The sequence below is a fragment of the Sylvia atricapilla genome, chromosome 13 (genome assembly GCF_009819655.1).
Source record: "Sylvia atricapilla isolate bSylAtr1 chromosome 13, bSylAtr1.pri, whole genome shotgun sequence".
In the NCBI taxonomy this organism is placed as follows: Eukaryota; Metazoa; Chordata; class Aves; order Passeriformes; family Sylviidae; genus Sylvia; species Sylvia atricapilla.
The window spans coordinates 1,283,440-1,304,856 of record NC_089152.1 but is presented as its reverse complement, the minus strand read 5'-3'; the positions used below and the strand labels follow the sequence as shown (position 1 = coordinate 1,304,856).

The following is a 21,417-nucleotide window of genomic DNA, read 5'->3' as shown; positions in this document are numbered from 1 at the left end:
TAATCCAAATCGTGATTCATGGAAATGGAATTTTGTTGATAAAAAAAAAAGAGGGGGATTTAAGTCGGCCAAAGGAAATGCTTTTCCAAGTGGAGATGAATATCTCAGGAATGACCATTTCTTCTGAGAGAGAGAGAGAACTAGTGCTGGTTTAATTTAAAAAGAATAAAAAATAGAATAATTCAAATCAAAGCCTGGAGAAAAGCCAGCAGTTCCACCCAAACAGGGGCAGTTTTTCCAGGGAAAAAGTCCCCAAAAGGGAATTTCAGGTGAGGAAGACGCAGGTGAGGAGGAGGAAACGCTGTCACCTCCCCTGGGCTGGCCACGCCTCGTCCCAGTACAAACCAGTACAAACCAGAATCCTGGAATGGTTCAGCTGGGAAGGACCTCAGGGCCCTTCTCATCCTCCATGTCACCCCAGGTGTCCCCAAACCCTGTCCAGGTGTCCCCAAACCCTGTCCAGGTGTCCCTTAGACCCCCTCAAGCCCTTTCCCAGTGTCCCCAGCCGTGGTCCTGGTGTCCCTTGGTGTCCCCAACTCTGTCCCAACATCCCCAGGTGTCCCCAGCCCTGTCCCTGATGTCCCCAGGTGTCCCCAGCCCTGTCCCTGATGTCCCCAGGTATCGCTCAGGGCTGGTTTTGATAGTCCCAGGTGACCCCAGAGTGTCCCCAGGTGTCCCCAGCCCTGTCCCTGATGTCCCCAGGTATCCCTCAGGGCTGGTTTTGATAGTCTCAGGTGTCCCCATGTGTCCCCAGCCTTGGTCTTGGTGTCCCTTAGACTCTCTCAACCCCATCCTCGATGTCCCCAATGTCCCCAGGTGTCCCCAGCCCTTTTCCCTGATGTCCCCAAGTATCCTCAGGGCTGGTATTGATAGTCCCCAATGTCCCCAGAGTGTCCCCAGGTGTCCCTCACCCTGTCCCCGGTGTCCTCAGGTGTTGCCAGTGTTGGTTTTGATGTCCCCAGAGTGTCCCCAACATCCCCAGGTGTCCCCAACCCTGTCCATTTGTCCCCAGGTGTCCCCCCCTCCCCTGTGGGCAGGCGCCCCAGACCAGTCCAGACACGGATGGGGGATACTGGGGGATACTGGGGGATACTGGGAGCCCCGCCCACCCCAATATCATCACGGGAATGCAAATCCCAGGAAAGAAGGAGCTGATTGTTGTGGCCACGGCCATTGTCCTGCAGCTGCAGGGCTCTGTGGGGCCGGGAATTCCGGCATTCCACGCTGGGAATTCTGACATTCCAGGCTGGGAATTCTGGCATTCCAGACTGGGAATTCTGGCATTCCAGGCTGGGAATGTGGGCTTGGAATGTGTCATTCCAGGCCAGGAATTCTGGCATTCCAGGCTGGGAATTCTGGCATTCCAGGCCAGGAATTCTGGCATTCCAGGCTGGGAATTCTGGCATTCCAGGCTGGGAATTCTGGCGTTCCAGGCCGGGAATTCAGGCTGAGAATTCTGTCATTCCGGGCTGGGAATGTGTCATTCCAGGCTGAGATTATGGGCCTGGTATGTGTCATTCCAGGCTGGGAAGGCAGACTTGGAACATGTCATTCCGGGTGGGGAATTCTGTCATTCCAGGCTGAAATTATGGGTTTGGAATGTGTCATTCCAGGCTGGGAATACAGGTTTGGAATTCTGTCATTCCAGGTTAGGAATTGTCATTCCAGGTTGGGAATATGGGCTTGGAATGTGTCATTCCACGTTGGGAATGCAGACTTGGAATGTGTCATTCCGGGCTGGGAATTCTGTCATTCCAGGCTGAGATTATGGGTTTGGAATGTGTCATTCCAGGTTGGGAATATGGGCTTGGAATGTGTCATTCCACGTTGGGAATGCAGACTTGGAATGTGTCATTCCGGGCTGGGAATTCTGTCATTCCAGGCTGAAATTATGGGTTTGGAATGTGTCATTCCAGGCTGGGAATACAGGCTGGGAATGTGTCATTCCGGGCTGGGAATTCTGTCATTCCAGGCTGAGATTATGGGTTTGGAATGTGTCATTCCAGGTTGGGAATATGGGCTTGGAATGTGTCATTCCACGTTGGGAATGCAGACTTGGGATGTGTCATTCCAGGCTGGGAATTCTGGCATTCCAGGCTGGGAACACAACCAGAGCCTGCAGAGCAGCCACGAAACGCGGCGGGAGATGGAATTTCTGTAAGGATTGGCAGGAATTGCAGCGAGGGGGAATTTGTGCAGACCCAGGGCGGGCTGGGAACTCCCCTGGTGCGAGCAGAGCCGGGATATCAGGGAAGGGGAAAAACCAGGAAGCAGGGAAATGAGGGATGTGTCACACCAGGGCACCTCACCAACCATTACGGAGAGTCATTTGCATGCGCTTTCCATAGCGCCATTGCCATGGGGTGACATTCCCAAACTGCTCCAGGATCACTCCCTAATTCCAGGCCTGAAGTCCCCCTCTGGGAATTTTCCTAACACGGGCAAGGAAGTTTCTGGGCTGAGCAGCAGCCCTAAGTTAGGGCCCAGTTCGGGAGAGAGGATGGAAACTTAATCGGATATAATTCGGTCTGATATTGCTCTTGGATGTGGGTTTTGGGAGAGATTTTTTGTGCCGGCCAAGTCTCAGCCACTGCACATCAACTTCCTGCTCAGTCCAGCCACGAGTGTTGTTATAAAGTTAAAAAAAAAGGATTTATTTTATCAGATGTTGGCTATTCCGTTGTCTTTTTGTGCACGTCGAGCCACGTCTGTTGTTATAAAGTTTAAAAAAAGTGATTTATTTTATCAGATATTGTCCATTTCATCGTCTTCTGGTGCAGCCAAGGAATTTTCCCTAAAATATTCCTCTTTTTGTCCCTCAGAAAAGAGTGTTTCACACATTTCATGCCTGCAACAGCCTCAGCAACAAAGGGATTTTAATGGCTTGATCATGTTTTCAATCAAGAAATGGTAACTGAGAGTCTGTCATTAAATCAGCTTTATTCAGGCTCAGAAATGCCCACACATTACTTTTAAGCAAAGAGTAAATTTGGATTATGAGACAAAGAGGGAAAATTCTTGGGTACTTGGACTAATGAAAACAACATGTTCATAGGGAAAAAAAAAAAAAAAAAAAAGTATATCTGTTTTAAAAACATTATTGTGTCTGAGCACGGCTTTGGGCCTGTGTGAGTTATGTGACACGATCCATTTTTGGGGAAGTTACGGAAGAGGAGAATAAAAGGGAAGGAGGCAGGTTCTCAGGTCATTTATTTTACTGCACTACGGCCAAAAAGGGGGAAATGGAACTTTGGAAAATTGGGAATCGAAAATATCGACATTTTGGAGGGTTGAGGGGAGATGTTGATCTTTCACTTTCTCTCCCCACAGAGGTTAAAAGTAAAAAAAAATTATAAAAAATTGTAGCTTTAGCTCAGAAGCAGGACAACTGTAGGATTGTTTCAGGGCTGTTCTCCCTCCCCTCCAAAAAAATGGAGTTTTTTCTTTTGGAAATGGGGAGAGAATCCTGAGAGATCTGAGCGCTGCCATCCCTGCCACAGCTGGAGGCACTGAGAGCACCTCTGGAAATGTCTGTGCGTTGACAGAGGCTTTTTTTGGCACTAAACCATCATCTGAGCCTCGGGAGCGGAGAGGAACAAAATTTCACTACATGTAAATAATAGCCTAAAAATAGAAGCGCAGATTGTTTTTCTCATTAAGTTCCTTCTCCATCCTCCAGCATATTCTGCACCGAGAAGGGAGCAGTTATCAAAAAGCCCAGACTGAAAAAATGAAAAACCCTGGGTGAGGTTTGCCTGTAAAAAAAAAAAAATAAACCTGATTTTCTGTATCTCCTTTTTTTAGCCCTCTTCCTTATTTCCATGCAGCCGAAGCCGTTCTGGGGCTGCTTTATTTAAAGGAGTTTTGAGGGAGGACGCTGTGGTTTATGGCCATGTGTCAAGTTTGATAGTGTTATGCCATGATTTAGCAAAAAAAAAAAAAAAATAAAATGCTCGAGGCACATGTCCACATCCCACTGAATTTGGTCGGGAGTGAAGGAGCAGAGGAAAAGCTGTTCTGCCGTGCAGCAGCCTCATTCAGGAGGGAAAGGGAAAAAAGGAATTAAATAATGGAAATAAAGCAAGGATTTGTCAGCACACGATGACAGATCTTTTGGGCCAAGTTCTTCCGCCTCGACGTGATCTCATTGATCATGTCAGACCACGGTTCTGATGCGTATTTAATAATTTCATTAAAACGAGAGGGTTCTCCACTGGGCTGCCTCAGACCACTGAAATAGATGGGCTAATTCTGGGAGCCGTGGGCGTGCTGGAGTCATCTGACTTTTATTTTTTATTTTTTATTTTTGTAGCTATCTCGCCCTGCCCCCTCCCCAAACCAGACACTGAGAGGAGCCTTCATCACACACGGGATCATCATCAGCCTCCTCTTAATTGCTGCTCGTCTCCTGACATGTCACAGCTCCGGGAGAGCAGCGGGCTCTGGGCAGGGATGGAAATGGGATGGCCCGGAGAGGAAAAAGGGATTGTCAGTGTCGGAGTTCCTGCTGGAATTCTGGAAGCTGAGAATTTCAGGTTTTCTGTCCCAAAAGGTACTGACCCCTCCGAGCAGGCACCACACTTGACCAGAGGCTGTGGAAGAAGCTTCCAAAATTCAGTGACAGCACTGGGATTACGGGTGTGGAGTTGGAATAGAAGTGTGTGATATCACAGGGTGCAAAACTTAGGATTTGAGGGTTTAGTATATAGTAATATACAGTTATAAAGTGAGATGGAGGGTTTAGGGCACAGGCAAAGTCCTTCTTTTTCACCTTCTTCATGGGTTTGGCTGATTTTTTTGTAATTAGATGGAAAGGTTCACATTGAGGACCATGGCTGGTTGGTTATTGGGTTAAAAGCCAACATACAGTAACATATAAACATAGTATACATATAGTATATATATATTGTATAGTAATATATATATATATATATATATATAAATCAAGATGGAGGGTTTAGGGCACAGGCAAAGTCCTTCTTTTGCATCTTCTTCTTCATGGGTTTGGGTGATTTTTTGTAATCAGATGGAAAGGTTCATATTGTGGACCATGGGTGGTTGGATATTGGGTTAAAAGCTAACACAGAGTAATATATATAGTATAGATATAGTATATATAGTGTATATATATAGTATCTATATCTATATATAGTATATAGATACATAGATATAGTATATAGTTATACATATATATATAAAGCGAGATGGAGGGTTTAGGGCACAGGCAAAGTCCTTCTTTTTCACCTTCTTCATGGGTTTGGCTGATTTTTTGTAATTAGATGGAAAGGTTCACATTGTGGGTCATGGGTGGTTGGATATTGGGTTAAAAGTTATAAATAATACAGGTGTCATCTTGTTATTGGGTAATTAGTGCTTAAAAGGTCGTAGAGTTATTGATTTTCTGTCAGTCTGGAGGATATTTCCGGGCAAAATGCTTGGGAATTAAATTTTTGGGAAGCAGTGTGAACTGTTGGCTTTGCTCAGCATATCAGGACTTCGTACATGCCTTAACCATAAACATCAAAAAATCTGTTTATCGAACATGTATCATTTACATATGTTCCCTTTCTAGGTTAAGCACAATGTGACCTGTCCACCTTGGTGAAAATCCATACAAATTGGTCACAATTTTGTCCTGGATCAACGGAATGTGTGACACACCCTGATAAAATTCCATTGTCATCCCTACTTTCTAGGACTTGTTTTCTTCAGGACTTCATACAAATATTCTTACCACTAAGCAGCTTTTTGTATCAAAAAAAGCTCCTTAAACACGTTTGACACCTCTCTCCCATTCTTCCCTTAACACGAACTACTTCATTTTAAAACCTGGGTCAAATGTTGTAAACTTTAATTCGTTAATTACGGCTTATGGTTCCCTGTGCGGGATTGAGAACCCCTTGTTTTAATCAGCAGAGCTGAGACATTAAAGCTTTATTTTGTTCTTTGAGTGACCATAATCGAAGTGCTTTCCCAATGTAGGATGATGGATTTTATGGCTGCGATGGAAAAACAGGGAATTTTGTCTTCTTTGTCCCGTTCTGTGCATTAAGGTGAAGGCCAAGGAGAGCAATTGTCACGGTGATCTGTATTTATGGAATAACACAGGTAGAAAGAAGCTGAATCCAAGCTATAGTTACTTAAACACTAAGATTTTAATCCACCCAAATTCCCAGTTGATGCCATCATATTGCCAGGCAGAATTTCGGAGGATATTTTCCCCTCTGCACTATCTGGCTTGCTGTTGGAAGAACACAAATTTTACTCAAAACTGACACGAGATGGGCGTATTTGGATGCCAACTCTCTGCTCCCTGGGAACTTCTAAAACACCTGTACTCCTGTTCCCCGGTAACAAGAAAACCCGGGCAAGCTCACGGTGATTCCTGCACTTCTCCGCAGTAGCCCAGGGAAATAAAACTTGTAATTGCCCGAAATAAAACTCATCATTTCCCTCTTGGTGCAGAGCCGGAGGCTCCGCCAGCGCCCCGCCGAGCTACCCCGGCCCCATCCCGCTCCACTCCTAAAGGTCTCAATCCCGCCTATTAAACAGCAGGAAACGAAGCTGCAAAATCCCACTTTAATCAATTCTTTTATTACTGCGGGAAGGCGCATCCAACCTCTCCCCCGCGGCCATCCAGAGGGTCCGCACAGGGCTGAGGGGAGCGCGGAGCGACCCGCGCCCCTCACGGAGCGCGCAGCGGGGCGGGCGGCACGGCCAAGCTTCAGGGGCAGCGCGGGCGGCCACAGCGCCCTCCGGCCGCGGGAAGCACCCCGGGAGCCCGGAGGAGCCGCTCGGAGGAGCCGCACGGAGCCCGGAGAAGCCGCACGGAGCCCGGAGGAGCCGCACGGAGAGCCCGGAGCAGCACGACCGGCCCGGGCTGAGGAGACACAAAATGGCGCCGCGATTCAAACGCTGCGCGCCGCGGGCGGGCGGGGCGGCGGCGGGGGGGGGCGGTGTCCCGGCGGGGTTCACTGCGCCTGCGCGCAGAGTCGCAAGATGGCGGACAGTGCGGAACTAAAGGTAAAGCGCAGCTCCGGGTCCCCCCGCGGCGCCGCCGGGGCCGCGGCCGGGAGCGGCCCCCGGGTGAGATGAGCCCCGCCGCGGCGGTCGCGGCCGAGCTTCGGCGGCAGCGGGGAGTGAAAGGTGGGGTGGGTAAGGAGCGCAGCGCCGAGCCGCTTTTCCCCCTGGCCGCCCCCCCTCCGCCGGCCGCGCTCCGCCGGGCGGCCCCGCCGGCAGCCGGGGCACGGAGCGGGCGGCTCCGCGGCGAGCCCGCCGCTCCGGGCCGCGCCCCGCCGGCTGAGGGCGGCGGCCGGGGGAAGCCTCCCGCGGGGGGCGGCTCGGGCCGTGTGGGGCCGGCGGAGCGGAGCCCCGGCGCCCCGCGAAGTTTGTGAGGGGCGGCGGCGAGAGCCCCGGCTGAGGGCGGCGGTGGCCGCGGTGACAGCGGTGACAGCGGCGGCAGCCCGGCCCGCCGCTAAATAAAGAACGTCACAAGCAGATGTGGAGGAGTTCCGCGGTGTTGTGTTGAGCTGGCGGCGGTCCCTGTCATCCTGCGAAAGGCGTGGAAACGGGGCGCTTGAGACAGCCCGGAGCCCGGCCCGCCGCCGTTGGGGTATTTTAGTTGTGATTTTATTTTATTTTATTTTATTTTTTTTTATTTTTATTTTTTGGGGGGGTATTTTGGGCGCTCCCCCCGCGGGGCAGGAGCCCGCAGCGGTTCTCCCGAAGGCGGAACTTTGGCTTTGCCAAAGCGCAGAGGAATGAGCACTTTTGAGGAACCGGAGCGTACAGAAAGTGGCAGGAATCCTCCCCAAAAAAAAATCCAAGGAAAATCCCCTTTCCCGAAACTTTGTGTGGGCGCGGGTTGTGCCCTGCACAAGGTGTTAAAAGTTAAAAGTTTCCTCGCAGTTGTCACGGGGTCGTTATTCTGTGGCTCCAGGTGGATGTTAAACGTGTAACATAAACTACGGGATATGTCAAATGCGACTAAAGGAAACACTTTGTCTTTCCCCGGAGGTTTGGTTTGCTCTCAGTTTTCTGGGTATCAAAGGTGTGGTGCGCTTTCATTTTTTTTTAAGTGCTTTAAGGAGCTGTCAGCAGGTAAGAAAACATCAAATCTTTGTGTGTTCTGGACCAGGACCCTTCAGATCCTGCTTTAAACCCTCCCCTGGCCTGCCTTTTCCTGGGAATCTCCAGACCACACTGGATTCCTTGAGCCGTGTAGTCCTGAAGCTTTTTTTTTATTTATTTTTGTTGTTGTTGTTTTCTTTTCAAGCCCTGCTTCCCACATAAGGAGATCAAAGGGTTAAGATGCGATTCCAGCTCTCAATTTATTTTTTTTTCTTTTTGTTTCTTTTTTATTTGGTTAATTCTAGCGTGGCAAATGGAATAGTGTGTTCTAGGAGCTTCACTGGTTGGGTTTATGTGATGCCTTTATTAATGAGGTTGACTCAGAAGGAGTTAAAAGAGGTGGGAAATAAGGGGAAAAAAAAATAATCATTCTGAACCCCTTCATTGATCACTCTCAGGAATCTCCTAGAGGCAAGTCGCAGTTTTTAACATTTCTGTTTTCCTAAGGTTGCCAGCTGAGGGATGTGGAGGGGGAAATGCCAAAGTGGCTGGTTTATTCTCAGTTTCACTTTTCTGCTGGGGTTGTGTGTGGAGTGGCACTGGCAGGCAGGGCACTGCAGGATGGCACTCTGTGAAAAATTGGGCTTTTTTTTTGTTTCTCTAGCCATAGGGAGCTTGGCATTTTACTTAGCAAAAAAGAAAAAAAAAAAAAAGTAGTTACTTCAGTAATTTATAACTTGAAGATCTCAGGATATTCTGATTTTTTTTTTTTTTTTTTTTTTTGCCTTTGGATTGTCCAGAATTAAAAAAGGTGCATGGGTTGGGTCCTGCTGTGTCAGGGAGGAGAGAAGGGGACACAAAACCTTGTTTTTGGGGTTGGAGCTGTCAGCTGCAGCTCTCCAGGCTCTCAGTGCTGCAGGAGGTGAGGGGGGCTCCTCAGGAAGATGTGGCTGGTGGTTGTAAATCCCCAGAAAACATGCTTTTAAGTTTTATTTTTGAGGAGTTGAAAGGCAGCTAAGGGAGGGTTTGTGTTTAAGACTCTGCTGTTTGAAGAGTGACCAGTGAATTCCTTTAATTATTTTCATTTTCTTAGGTGAAACCTTTTACGCTTCTCCTCCGCTTAATTAGCAAACGGGATTGATTTCAGGTTTAGTGACCTTTAAAAAAAACTAAACTCAACTGTAATCCTTGGGCTGGGACTCTTTTGCCTGGCCAGAAGAGAAAAAAAAACAAAACTTACTCAAGTTTCCAAAACTTTGTTGCCTTCGTGTTCAAAGAATCCCGGGGTTATGTGTGGGGAGTGTCGCCTGTGGAAATTAGGGAATGTGATACGATGGCTGCCGCTGCCAAAAGGAAAATTAGAAGTTCTTGCTCCCTCCAGAAAAACAGTGGTGAGTCCTCGTTGCCACAATTTTTCATGGAGTTTTAATCGTGAAATTGCCTTTCCTGTAATGTGTTTCTTTACCCACAAGCTTTTCAGCCTTTTTTTTTGCTTTTTTGGGGATTGTTTGTTCTGTTGGGGGGGAGAAAAAAAATATGAAATAATCAGATAAGATCAAGCTTCACTTTGCAGTACCCTGAAGTCCTGGGTACTGGGCAAGGTTTGGATAAATTGAAGCAGTGTGTTTTCCTTTCTGCTGCTGAAATAAGGTGCCTCCAAAGTTTGTTCTTCTGCAGGGTTCTCCTTCACTCCATAGGCTGAGGCATATGTGAATTTTCCTGATCTTAATTACTATTCCTGTCTAATTGCACCCAGACTCTTAATTTATCTCAAGGTAAGCTATTTAAAGCTCTTTCTAATTGGAAGGAGTATACTTGAGTGATTAAATCTTTCCCTTCAATATTTCTTACATCTCTTTAAATTGGTTATTAGGTTTGTTGTGATCTTCGCCTTCCACTCCAGCATTTTGGAAATCATTGCGCAGTTTGCAATAATCAATTCAATTAACCACGGATCAAAGAATGAAAAAAAGAAAAGCTTATGTTCAAGTATTGTCATTCTTGATACTGTCCTAAGAAGCTGGTTTGGAAAGCACATGCTGGGAGGTTTTCTCCTTTGTTCTCTCTCTCCTTTTAAGAAAGTGCCTTTGGGGATTGAAGAGATCCCTGGTGTGTTTCTTGTTAGACATAATTTATACTTTAAATACCAAAAAAAAAAAAAGAAAAAGTGAGCTGAGAGTTTGAATGAAAATTCATCACGGCATTTCCACACAATGGTGAGGAAAACAAACCACTTAGAAATAGTCTCAGCTGGGAAATGCTCCTCCCTGAAATCCAGGGGAACAATTTGGGGATAACAGTGACAAATGGACCTGTGGAATGGCATCCCTAATTTTCATCATCACCTGTCTTATTCCAGTGGTCAATTAGAATTTGACACTTCTGCTTTAGGAGCTCTTTCTGCTTAATCCTGTTACAAGTTGCTGAGGCTGCCTGTTGCTGAGATTAAAGTAAATATAATCCACTTCTCATTGTTATCTGAGCCCGTGGGTTACGTTTGTTCACGCTGTAATTTGGTGTGTGGCAGCAGAATTGTGTTTTTAACTGGTTTTTGGGCTGAGTACCTTTTCTTTTTGAGCTCCTGGTCACTGACACTGGCGTTGCAGATATCAGGGGGATGAAATCAGCAGCTGAGCTGTCAAAGCCTCAATCCATAACCCTTTTTTATTGCCAATAAACCCCAGATTGTTGCTTGCACATAAATCCAGTGCCAGTGTACTCGTGGGTGAACCTTCCCCAGCCTGGGAGGGTCTGTGCAGGTGAAATTCATGTGGGGAGGAAAGTATCAGCACCAGCATTTCCTAGTAGGTATTTTTACTGGATTTACAGATGGTTTTTCTTTTGGCTATGAAGGTATTTAGAAATTCCTCTTAGAAGCAGGTAGGAGATGCCCCTTGTTTCGCTTTTTTGCACGAGGAGAAGGTTCCTGCAGGGAGGAGAAGTGCTCAGGACTGCCTGGGCACTGGCAGGAATATTGATGGATCAGGCACACGAGACAAATAGTTAAAAACATCCCCGGAGCAGGCTGTGGACAGCTCAGCTCCCTCTGATATTGGGTTATTTATAGGGCTGGAGGCTCTGAGTGCTGTGGTTGGTACCCTGCCCTGCATCCAGGCCGGGCTGGGCTCTCACTAATGCATTTGGCACAGGGGGATGGAGTTCCTGGAACCTCTTCTGGGGAAATCAGCCTCTCCTCAGTTCTCTCTGCAGGGCCATTAGAGTGAAAACTAAACCAGAACTTGGAGCACTTGAGACTCCAGTGCTCCCTGTGATTGTTCTGAGGTACCCCCAGCTCTCTCCTTCCTCTGGGGCAGCTCCTGGAATCCTTGTTTGTCCTGAAGCTTGGAGTGAGGTGTGGCCTGGCCCTTTAGGGCATCTCCTGGAATCCTTGTTTGTCCTAAAGCCTGGAGTGAGGTGGGGTCTGACCCTCTGGAGCATCTCCTGGAATCCTTGTTTGTACTAAAGCTTAGGGTGGATTGTGTGCTGACCCCCTGTAGCATCTCCTGGATCCTTGTTTATCCTAAAGCTTGGAGTGAGGTGGGGTCTGACCCTTTAGAGCATCTCCTGGAATTCTTATTTGTCCTAAAGCCTGGAGTGAGTTGGGGTCTGACCCTTCAGAGCATCTACAGGAATTCTTGTTTGTCCTAAAGCTTGAACTGAGTTGAGAGTTGACCCTCTGGAGCATCTCCTGGAATCCTTGTTTGTCCTAAATGTTAGGGTGAGTTGGGGTCTGACCCTTTAGAGCATCTCCTGGAATTCCTACTTGTCCTAAAGCTTAGGGTGGATTGTGTGCTGACCCCCTGTAGCATCTCCTGGAATTCTTGTTTGTCCTAAATCTTAAAGTGAATCGGGGTCTGACCCTTTAGAGCATCTCCTGGAATTCCTACTTGTCCTAAAGCCTGGAGTGAGGTGGGGTCTGAACTTCTGGGACATCTCCTGAATCCTTGTTTGTCCTGAAGCCTGGGCTGGGCTGGTGCTCTCCATCCCTGTGGCATTGGGCTCTGCTGAAACGATGGAATTGGGAGCAGAAATCCCTTGGGTGCTTGGGAATCCACCTTTTGAGAGGGTTGATTTTTGGATCACTCGGTGTCCCAGGGGATTTGTGGCTGGAGAATGGATTTTTTTTCTCCTGGGGCTTTTCTCTTGCACGGGGTGTTGGTGTTTGGCTCTTGGCTCCTCCAGGAAAGAATTTCCCCTGCAGCCCTGAAGTTGTGTCAGAAATGTCTGTCTGCTTTTGCTGCTGTGCTTCCCCTGTAGAAACTTTGGCTTTACAGGTGCCCTTCTGATGGAAAACTCACCTTTATCACCCTCCATAAAAAGTGGTAAAAGCCTCTTGAAAGGCCCAGATTTCAGGGAAGAATGCAAACATGGCTTTTACGTGAAAAACTTCTCTGTCAATACCTCGTGTGCCTCAGCCTGTGCTGCCCCCCCTTCACCTCTGATGAACAGAATTGTGCCTGCAAAAATCACAAATAAATGTTGGTCCTGTTCTCCTCTCCTGGGGAGAAAAGGGGAAATGCCCATGATTTTGAGAGGCTGCTGGGGGTTTTGGAATCCTCGTGGTGAAGCTCAGGAATTGATTGTGCTCCGTGCAGACCAGTGAGTGCTGAGAGTGTTGGTTTGGGCTTTTTAAAGGAGAGAGGATTGGATTTTCTGATGGCAGGAATTGCACCTTCAATAGCAGCCTGTTCATGGAAACAAATGCCTTTCTTAAAAGTAGAATCCCTTGCTAAGGAGAGGGTTGAGGAGGAGAAAGGGGTTGACAAAACACTGCCTATTTCTGTAATTTTCCTCAGCGCTGTTGAAGCCCTTTCAAACGCAGTCCCTGCCCTCGAATGTGGCTGCTTCAAAGGGAATGAAAAGCAAGACAAACTAGAAGGTGTTAAACCTTGGAGAACGTGTGGAGCTGAGGATGGGACCAGGAGATGGTAGCTTTGCTCTGATCTTGCAGGTTCCCAGTGGCAGGCAGCCTGGGAGCAGGTGAAGAGGATCCAAACCTCCCCTTTTCTCCCTCTTTGGCTGGTGCTGCTGTGTTTATTGCTCCAGGGGTTGCTCAGCAGTTTGCTCCAGCTTGTTTTCCCTTTTGGCACTGGGGGCTGTCTCTGCTGGTGGCTGTGTCCCTTCAGAGTGCTCTGGAGGTGGGATTCCAAGGCCAGGGAGGAGTGGGAGGGTGTTGTGGGCTAGTCTGGAATATGGCAAACAAAGCCTTGGAAAACCAGGGTGCAGTTAGAGCAGGGGTCAGCCTGAGCTTGACCTTCACGTCTGTAGGAGATGATATACAAGAGATTTATATGGGAAGCGGCATCATAATTAATGAGAAGGAAAAGGAGCTTCTGAAAGGCTTTGCTTGGGGAGAAAGGAGCCCTGGGCTCTGCAGCAGAGCAAAGACTCCCTGGCCACGGGGAGCTTTATTTAGGGGACAGACAGAAGTGCTGGTCACCTCGTGGGTGATGCTCCACGGTGAACTTCCCGTGTTTGGGTCAGGAAATGGGAATGAGCCCTCTGGACACACGGTGCTGAGCGTGGCTGGGCTCTGCCTGCCTGGGCTGCAGGAAATGCTCCGGTGGCTGCCTGCCATGCAGGAAGGACGTCTGGCAGCGGCACAGGGAGCGAGAGAGGGGCACTTCAGTCTCTGCTTTGGGGCTGACACAGCCGGCAGCTCCTCCTTCAGGAGTGCTGGATGCAGCTTGAGGTGTTGCAGCTGAGCAGGGAGGAGATGGAGGCCGGTTTTCTGTGAATCTCTTGTGTAAAGCCAGGCCTCTGAGTTGTGCCCAGCACAGATTCCTGAGAGCGTTTATCACGTGAGGAATGAGTGTATCAAAAACAGTCTCATCCACACAACTTTTCACACGACTCTCCTGCAGTTCAGGTGACAGGTTTTACCTGAACCAAATTATCCCTATTGCATTTGGCTTCTGCTTTTTATTAAAAAATACAGAACAGGGAGCTGCACCTCAGCTAAACTGCCAAGGAAAACTCGGTTTGCTGCTGTTTTCATCCTGTCTTCTATTCTGCACACTTCACTCAGCATTTCTCTGTCGAGCATCTTGTATAAACCATCCTGTATCTCCCATTTTCCCACCAATGCCTTGTGTAAACCCAGCTCAGGAAAGCCAGGCCTCTGAGCCCTGCCCAGCACAGATTCCTGAGCACATTTATCACGTGTCTGCGCGCTCCACTGCCCGTGGCCACAAAAGATGCACCTTCAGGTGTTGCAGCCAAGCAGAGAGGACACTGAGCTCAGCTTCCCACGGGCTTCAGAGCCGTGGATTGCACGGGAGAAGGGCAGGAGCGGGAGAGTTTGGTATCCCCAGCTTCAAAACAGACAAGAATTTCATGGAGCTTCCCTGGGGAAGAGCTGTGTGTCACCTTCTCCCCTCTGAAGGTTCGCTGCTTCTGAAGTTTCAGTTTTTGGAAGCCACTTTCTTTTATCTCTGGATTTTTCCCTGTCCCTTACTGTGTTTATCCTGAGTGCTTTCTCTTGGTTTCCAGCTCTGATAGAATGTCACAATGAATTCGTCAAGCCAGAGTTCAGCAGGACTCTCCTGTTGGTTTTTCAGGGTGTTTCTTTCAGTCTGACACCTTCTTGCAGATGCTCAGTCAGGGGTCTGTGTTCGGGAGGGGCTGTGGGAGAGCTCCAGGATCAGCTCTGGGGTCAGAACAGATCTCTCAGGGCTTGATCCAGTCTGCTCAGTGAAACCTCCAGGGATGGAGATGCCCCACCTCTGTGGACAAGCTCTTCCTTGGCTTCATGGTGAGGACAGAGTTAGTTTGGCTTTTTTTTTAATCTCCATCCTGAACCTCTTCCTTCAGCTTTGCTGCATCCCAGTGGGAAGACGGTGGCTGTTTCCTTGGTGACCTCGTGGACACACTGGAAGGTTGCCAGGAGGTTGCTCCAAAGCCTTTTCTCCACCAGGCTGAAGGAGCCCCGTCCCCAAACCCCCTGTCAGGTCATCCTGCAGGACCTTTGACAGAGAATTTTTTTGGGATTGGGATTTTTTTCAGACAGGTGATTCTGTGCCGTGATGTCGTTCTTGAGGAGTTTTTTTACTCCTGAGGATTTCTGTTTGGGCACATCCTCAGCAATGTGCAAAAGCAGCTCCTGATACCAGTGGAAAAGGTGGAATTTGCTTCCAAAAACTGAAACTTCAGAAGCAGCGAACCTTCAGAGGGGAGAAGGTGACACACAGCTCTTCCCCAGGGAAGCTCCATGAAATTCTTGTCTGTTTTGAAGCTGGGGATACCAAACTCTCCCGCTCCTGCCCTTCTCCCGTGAAATCCACGGCTCTGAAGCCCGTGGGAAGCTGAGCCCAGTGTCCTCTCTGCTTGGCTGCAACACCTGAAGGTGCATCTTTTGTGGCCACGGGCAGTGGAGCGCGCAGACACGTGATAAATGTGCTCAGGAATCTGTGCTGGGCAGGGCTCAGAGGCCTGGCTTTCCTGAGCTGGGTTTACACAAGGCATTGGTGGGAAAATGGGAGATACAGGATGGTTTATACAAGATGCTCGACAGAGAAATGCTGAGTGAAGTGTGCAGAATAGAAGACAGGATGAAAACAGCAGCAAACCGAGTTTTCCTTGGCAGTTTAGCTGAGGTGCAGCTCCCTGTTCTGTATTGTTTAATAAAAAGCAGAAGCCAAATGCAATAGGGATAATTTAGTTCAGGTAAAACCTGTCACCTGAACTGCAGGAGAGTCCTGTGAAAAGTTGTGTGGATGAGACTGTTTTTGATACACTCATTCCTCACCTCTTTCCTGGAGCCTCCCCTGCTGAAATGATCTCACTCCTGGGCAGATGTTGCACCTCGTTTCCCCGGTGCAGAATAAGAGGCTTTGAAGCAGTCCAAGTATTTGTGGAGATTTTGCAGCTTCCTGGAAGCTCAGGCTGTGGATGGAGCTGCGAGTGCACCTCGAAATGCTCCTCAGCAGGAGGAGAGAGGTGGGGCAGAAACAAAGCTGCTGGGATTTTTGGTGGGTTCTGTGTTGGTTTAACAGTGTCTCTCTCTCATCTGGGAATCTGCTGAGGCCACTCCAGGGCAGGCCTTCAGATGCTTTTATTCTCAAGTATCAGAGCTGTTGTTGGTTCGAATCACAAGGATTTTAAATAATATTTTTCTAAAGGGTGTCCACCCGGGTTTTTTCCTTCAGTTCATTTTCCTGCTTTTCCCTCTCTGCTGTTAAAAGTTGACTCTTGCTGTTCTGCAGCGACGTTTTGATTCGAGGCCCTCGCCGATGTCACTTGGGTTTCGGAGGAAATGGCTAAAAATAAACCTGTTAGCAGCTGATTCTCAGGAATGGCAAAGTGGCTGTGGTGGTTCAGACCCAGGGTCCCTCCAGCCTGATGCTGTCTCCTGCAGCTTCTAGAAATGAGTGAGGGGGGAACAGAGTGGGAGAAATCCCCTCCCTGCGACACTGCTCCGCGTCCAGCCACTTCCAGCTCAGCCCTCTGCATCCAGCGGGGTGGAGGAGCCACAAGACATCTGTTTTCCAGCCCCTCTCCAGGTTTCTCTTGACTCTTTCTACCCTGATTTTGGTCCCAGTGTCCTGGGAGGGATCCTGCCCCTGCTGGTGTTGTTTTTGAGCCTGGTTCCATCCGTGGGTGTTGGGATGGAGGAGGACAAACAGCTCGTCCCTGGGCAGCTCTGTGTGCTGCTCGTGGCTCTCTAGATTGGCTCACAGCTGTCCCCAGCTCCTCTGTTTGTAGGCTGAAAACTCTTTAATTATTTCTTCATTAGGGAAGTCATGCTGGACTTCTGAACATTTCCACTTCTCCTCTGTGTGTGTGTATGTATCTTTAATTATCTAGTATCTTTTTAATGATGCACCAAACCCACCCACACTCGGAGCTTTGGGTGAAGCAGGAACTCACATAATTCAGGATGATTTTTTTATTTTTTAATTTGCTCTCTGTTCCCTTCCCAATCATTTCTCCCGGTGATTTTTGCTCTCTCAGCTGAGCTGACATTCTCATACCTGCGTTTACCCAGCGGTGGCAAAGCTCAGCCTTGGAGCTCTGGGAAGCTCTGCTCTGCTTTTCCCACCATTCTGAGCATCCAGGTCTCCTCTCCCAGCACTCAGCCTGGATTTGTGTCCTTTCCTCTGACCTGTGCTGTTGTTTTCACACACGCTGGAGAGCTCTGAGGTGGTGCCAGGCTGTGTGAAGGGGAAGCAGAGATGTGTTGGAACTTGTTCCTTTTACGTTCAGTTCACTCGAAAAGTTTGGTCAGACGTGCCTTTGTTTTTTTAGGGGATGTGCACAGAGTTTGGGAAAAGGCTTGAGGTAATTAAGAACTGATGAACTGTGTGGGCTCCATTCCTTGGGCCCCCACGATGATGTCTTGATGCCTTTATTTTTATTTTTCCTTTGGGCACAGAGGCTGAGCAGCATTGGGGAGCAATTCAAGCATCCTTACCTGGGAGTAGGAGCTGTCGGCTGTTACCTCATGAGCGGGTCAGGAGGCACAAAGGTGAAACCAGCTCACGCTGAAATTCTGTGCTGAGAGCCAGAAAATGCCTTGTTTTGTCAGCAGCCCCTAAATAATCCCCGGTGTCCCTGTGTGTGTCCAAGGGACGGGCAGGGTATAAATTCATGGACGTGGGAGACTTATTCAGAGGCCGTTAATGAGCTGCAAAAGCCTCGTCTGTATGCAGATTCCTGCGGAGGGTGGGATTTGGGTGGGTGGTTAATGAGGCTGGGCAGTCAGGAGGGAAAGGAGCAGGGATGGAGCATCCTCCTGCCTCTGAGAGTGGGGTGGGGATGGGGAGGAAGGCTTGGAAAAGTGCGGGAATGTTTGAATCAGAAAGTGCAGCTCTGTCTAATCGGGTTGGGATTTTGCTCACTTTGCTATCAGAGTTGTCTTCAGCAGCTCTTTGGATCCTGGTTTATTTTCATGGCTGAAGCTTGGAGAAGTGAGGGAATGTTTGAATCAGAAAGTGCAGCTCTGCCACTCTCACTTGGCTGGGATTTAATTTTTCTTGTCAGAGTTTTCTTCAGCAGTTTTTTGGATCCTGGTTTATTCCTGTGGCTGAAGCTTGGAGAAGTGAGGGAATCAGAAAGTGATTCTGTCTAATTGGGTTGGGATTTTGATCAGTTTGCTATCAGAGTTTTCTTCAGCAGTTTTTTGGATCCTGGTTTATTCCTGTGGCTGTAGTTTGGAAAAAAAAAAAAAAAGTGAGGGAATGTTTGAATCAGAAAGTGCAACTCTGTCTCTCCCATTTGGTTGGGATTTAATTTTTGCTATCAGAGTTTTTTTGAGCAGCTCTTTGGATCCTGGTTTATTCCCGTGGCTGAAGCCCAGTGAATGCAGCAGGATCCTGTTTGGAGTTCACTTGCAGTGGTTTTTCACGTGTTTGAAATCTTTAGGTGTGGCTGAAACTCGGCTTCTAAAAAAACCCCTCCGACGCTTTGTTCCTCTGCAGGGTAGGGGTTATCGTGGCCATAAATTAATTGGGTTCAGGCTGATGGTAAGAAAAAGTGTCTGGAGGATGAGGTGGTGGATTGGGGGAATGAAATCTCCTTCTTCCCACCGAGCCAGTGTCCTTAGCAAGAGCCAGAGTGCTGGGAAAATATTCCCATAAATGTTCCTATAAATGTTCCTATAGGGAACAGTGTGGGCCAGGAAAATATTGCATCCAGAATATATTTAATTTCCTAACTCACTGCGTGCTTGAGCCCATAGGTAACACACTGGTAATACACATAAAAATGCAGTTTTCTGGCCTGGACAGCTCTGGAAGCTGCAAGGACAGAATATCCCAGATTTTGGGGGCTGCAGTAGGATTGTGGGGTTGGGATCAGCTTTGCCGGTTCAGGCCTCGCTTAAGATCCATCTTCTCCCTGGCTGCACGTTCACTCAGAGCCATTTTCCTTCTGAAGAAAAGCAGGAAGATTTGTTTCCTCTGCCATTCCTGTGTCACCCTGGTGCAGTTTTACAGGCTGGGGAGAGGCCCTGCCTCGTGGCTGCTACAAAAGCTGACCTTCTGCTCTCCCTGCGCCTTCCTCTGCGCCCACGGAGGCCCAGCACCTGCCTTCAGCCTGCTGCACCTGCCTTCAGCCTGCTGCACCTGCCTTCAGCCTGCTGCACCTGCCTTCAGCCTGCTGCTGCTGCTCTGGGGCTGGGCTCTGGGGTTCCTCCCAGCTCCTGAGCCTTCGTCCCTGCAGCGGCAGCCACAGCGTCATCATCGTCATCAGCATCATCATCATCATCGTCACCTTCATCCTCCCTGTGCCGTGGAGGGGCTGAGCCAGGGTCAGTTCATCATCATCATCATCATCATCATCATCCTCCCTGTGCCGTGGAGGGGCTGAGCCAGGGTCAGTTCCCCCAGTTCTGCCTGGGGATGGGGAGAGCAGGGTCATCATCATCTTCATCATCATCTTCATGATCATCATCTTCATCTTCATCCCTGTCCCATGGAGGCACTGAGGGTCCCCAATCCTGCCTGGGGATAGGAGGAGCATCATCATCATCATCATCATCATCTTCATCCCTGTCCCGTGGAGGAATTGAACCAGGGTCCCCAATCCTGCCTGGGGATGGGGGGGAGCATCATCTTCATCTTCATCCCTGTTCCTTGGAGGAACTGAGCCAGGGTCCCCAGTCCTGCTTGGGGCTGGGGGGAGCATCATCATCATCATCTTCATCATCATCATCCCTGTCCCGTGAAGGAGCTGAGCCAGAGTCAGTTCTCCCAATCCTGCCTGGGGCTGGGGAGAGCAGGATCATCATCATCTTCATCATCATCATCATCTTCATCTCTGTCCCGTGGAGGCACTGAGGGTCCCCGATCCTGTCTGGGGATGGGAGGAGCATCATCATCATCATCATCATCATCATCTTCATCTCTGTCCCATGGAGGGACTGAGGATCCCCAATCCTGTCTGGGGATGGGGGGAGCATCATCTTCATCTTCATCCCTGTCCCGTGGAGGGACTGAGGGTCCCCAGTCCTGCCTGTCCAGTCCTTTCCCCCCCCTTTTTTCCCCTTTTTCCCCTTTTTCCCCTTTCCTGCCCCATTTAAGATGTTCCGGAGGCTTTTCTGTGTTCCAGATCAAACCTCTGTGGCCTGGCTGTGACCGAGGTCATTTGGTCCTTGGGAATTCCTTTCTTAAAAGGAATTCCACCTCAAATTCCAAAAGAAAACATGACTTTTGTCACGTTCCGTGTCGGTTTTCGTGCTTTTTTATATTTTTTTTCCCTTTTCCAGTGTGGGTCGTGAGCTGATCACTCCAGTTGTGCGGTTTTCCCTCTCTGGGGGCACGAACAGAACCATTGGTTACTTTTCAGGGAAATGAGATTCAATTAGGTGCTGCCTTCACCCTGCTGTTCAGCACTCTGCCAGTCAGTGCCCACATTTAATATGATTCTTAATTAAACCTGCTCAGATCGCTGGGATAACAGGCAGGGAGGATGTCTGTGCTGCAGCCTGGAAAATGGGACAAACGAGGAGGGGAAAAAAAAAAAAAGGATGTTTTTTGGGTAAGTTTGAGTGCATTATCTCACATCTGGAAGTGTCACCTCATTTGGAGCTAATTAATAGCAAAGTTGTAGTGGATCACTAATTTGTCACTTGGGGCACGAAGGGGATAAATCACTTTTTGAGGCACAGAAATAAGATTCTTTTGCAGTTTTCCCTCCCCAGGGGCTCCAAACAGGTATCTGAGGGGTTCAGGCAGGGAGCAGAGCTGTGGTCTGGGTGGGCATATTTATCTTATTTAATTTTATCTTATTTCGTTATTATTTAATTTTTATTTATTTTATTTTATTTTTTACATTATTTCTTATTTTAAATTTTTTTGTTTTTTTTTTTTTTTAGTTTATTCCTTATTTTATTTTTATTGTATTGTATTTTTATTTTTATTTTTAAATTACTTTGTTTTTTTATTTTTTAGTTATTTTATTTTCTTTTTATTGTATTTTTATTTTTATTTTATTTTTAAATTATTTTATTTTGTTTCACTGTTTTTATTTTTTTTTTTTTTTATTTTTTATTTTTTATTGTATTGTTCTGTCTTGTATTTTTATTTTTAAACCTAATTTAATTTTTATTTTTAATTTTAATTTTTATTGTTATTTTTATTTTATTTCAAAATTTAATTTTATTATTTTTTATTTTTAGTTATTTTGATTTTTTACTTTAATTCTATTTTATTTTATTTTATTTTACTTCTTTCTAAAATTTTAATTTTTAAAAAAAAAAATCCCTCAGGGGGGAGGAAATCATTGTGAATTTGTCACCTCCTTTGTGGCTCTTCTGTCACCAGCAAAGCTTTAACTTTGGAATATTCTTCATAAAAATCAAATTTTTTGGCACTGCCCCTCTCCCCAATAATTACCTTCACTCTTAGC

General features: G+C 47.8%; 1 protein-coding gene across 3 annotated transcripts in view; it reads left to right on the top strand.

Annotated features, from left to right (window-relative positions):
• The first annotated feature begins 4,531 nt into the window (after positions 1-4,531).
• Positions 4,532-21,417, top strand: part of PIAS1 (protein inhibitor of activated STAT 1) — a 68,853-nt gene continuing 51,967 nt past the window's right edge. The window contains exons 1-2 of one of the 3 annotated variants that reach the window (XM_066328188.1): positions 6,985-7,023; positions 17,444-17,536. In XM_066328188.1, the coding sequence (XP_066184285.1) occupies positions 7,000-7,023; positions 17,444-17,536 (117 nt within the window). In that variant the 5' untranslated portion in view covers positions 6,985-6,999. Of the gene's footprint in view, positions 4,553-6,984; positions 7,024-8,093; positions 8,101-17,443; positions 17,537-21,417 lie in introns of those variants that run through there. The other 2 variants (XM_066328190.1, XM_066328191.1) reach the window with 2 other exon arrangements.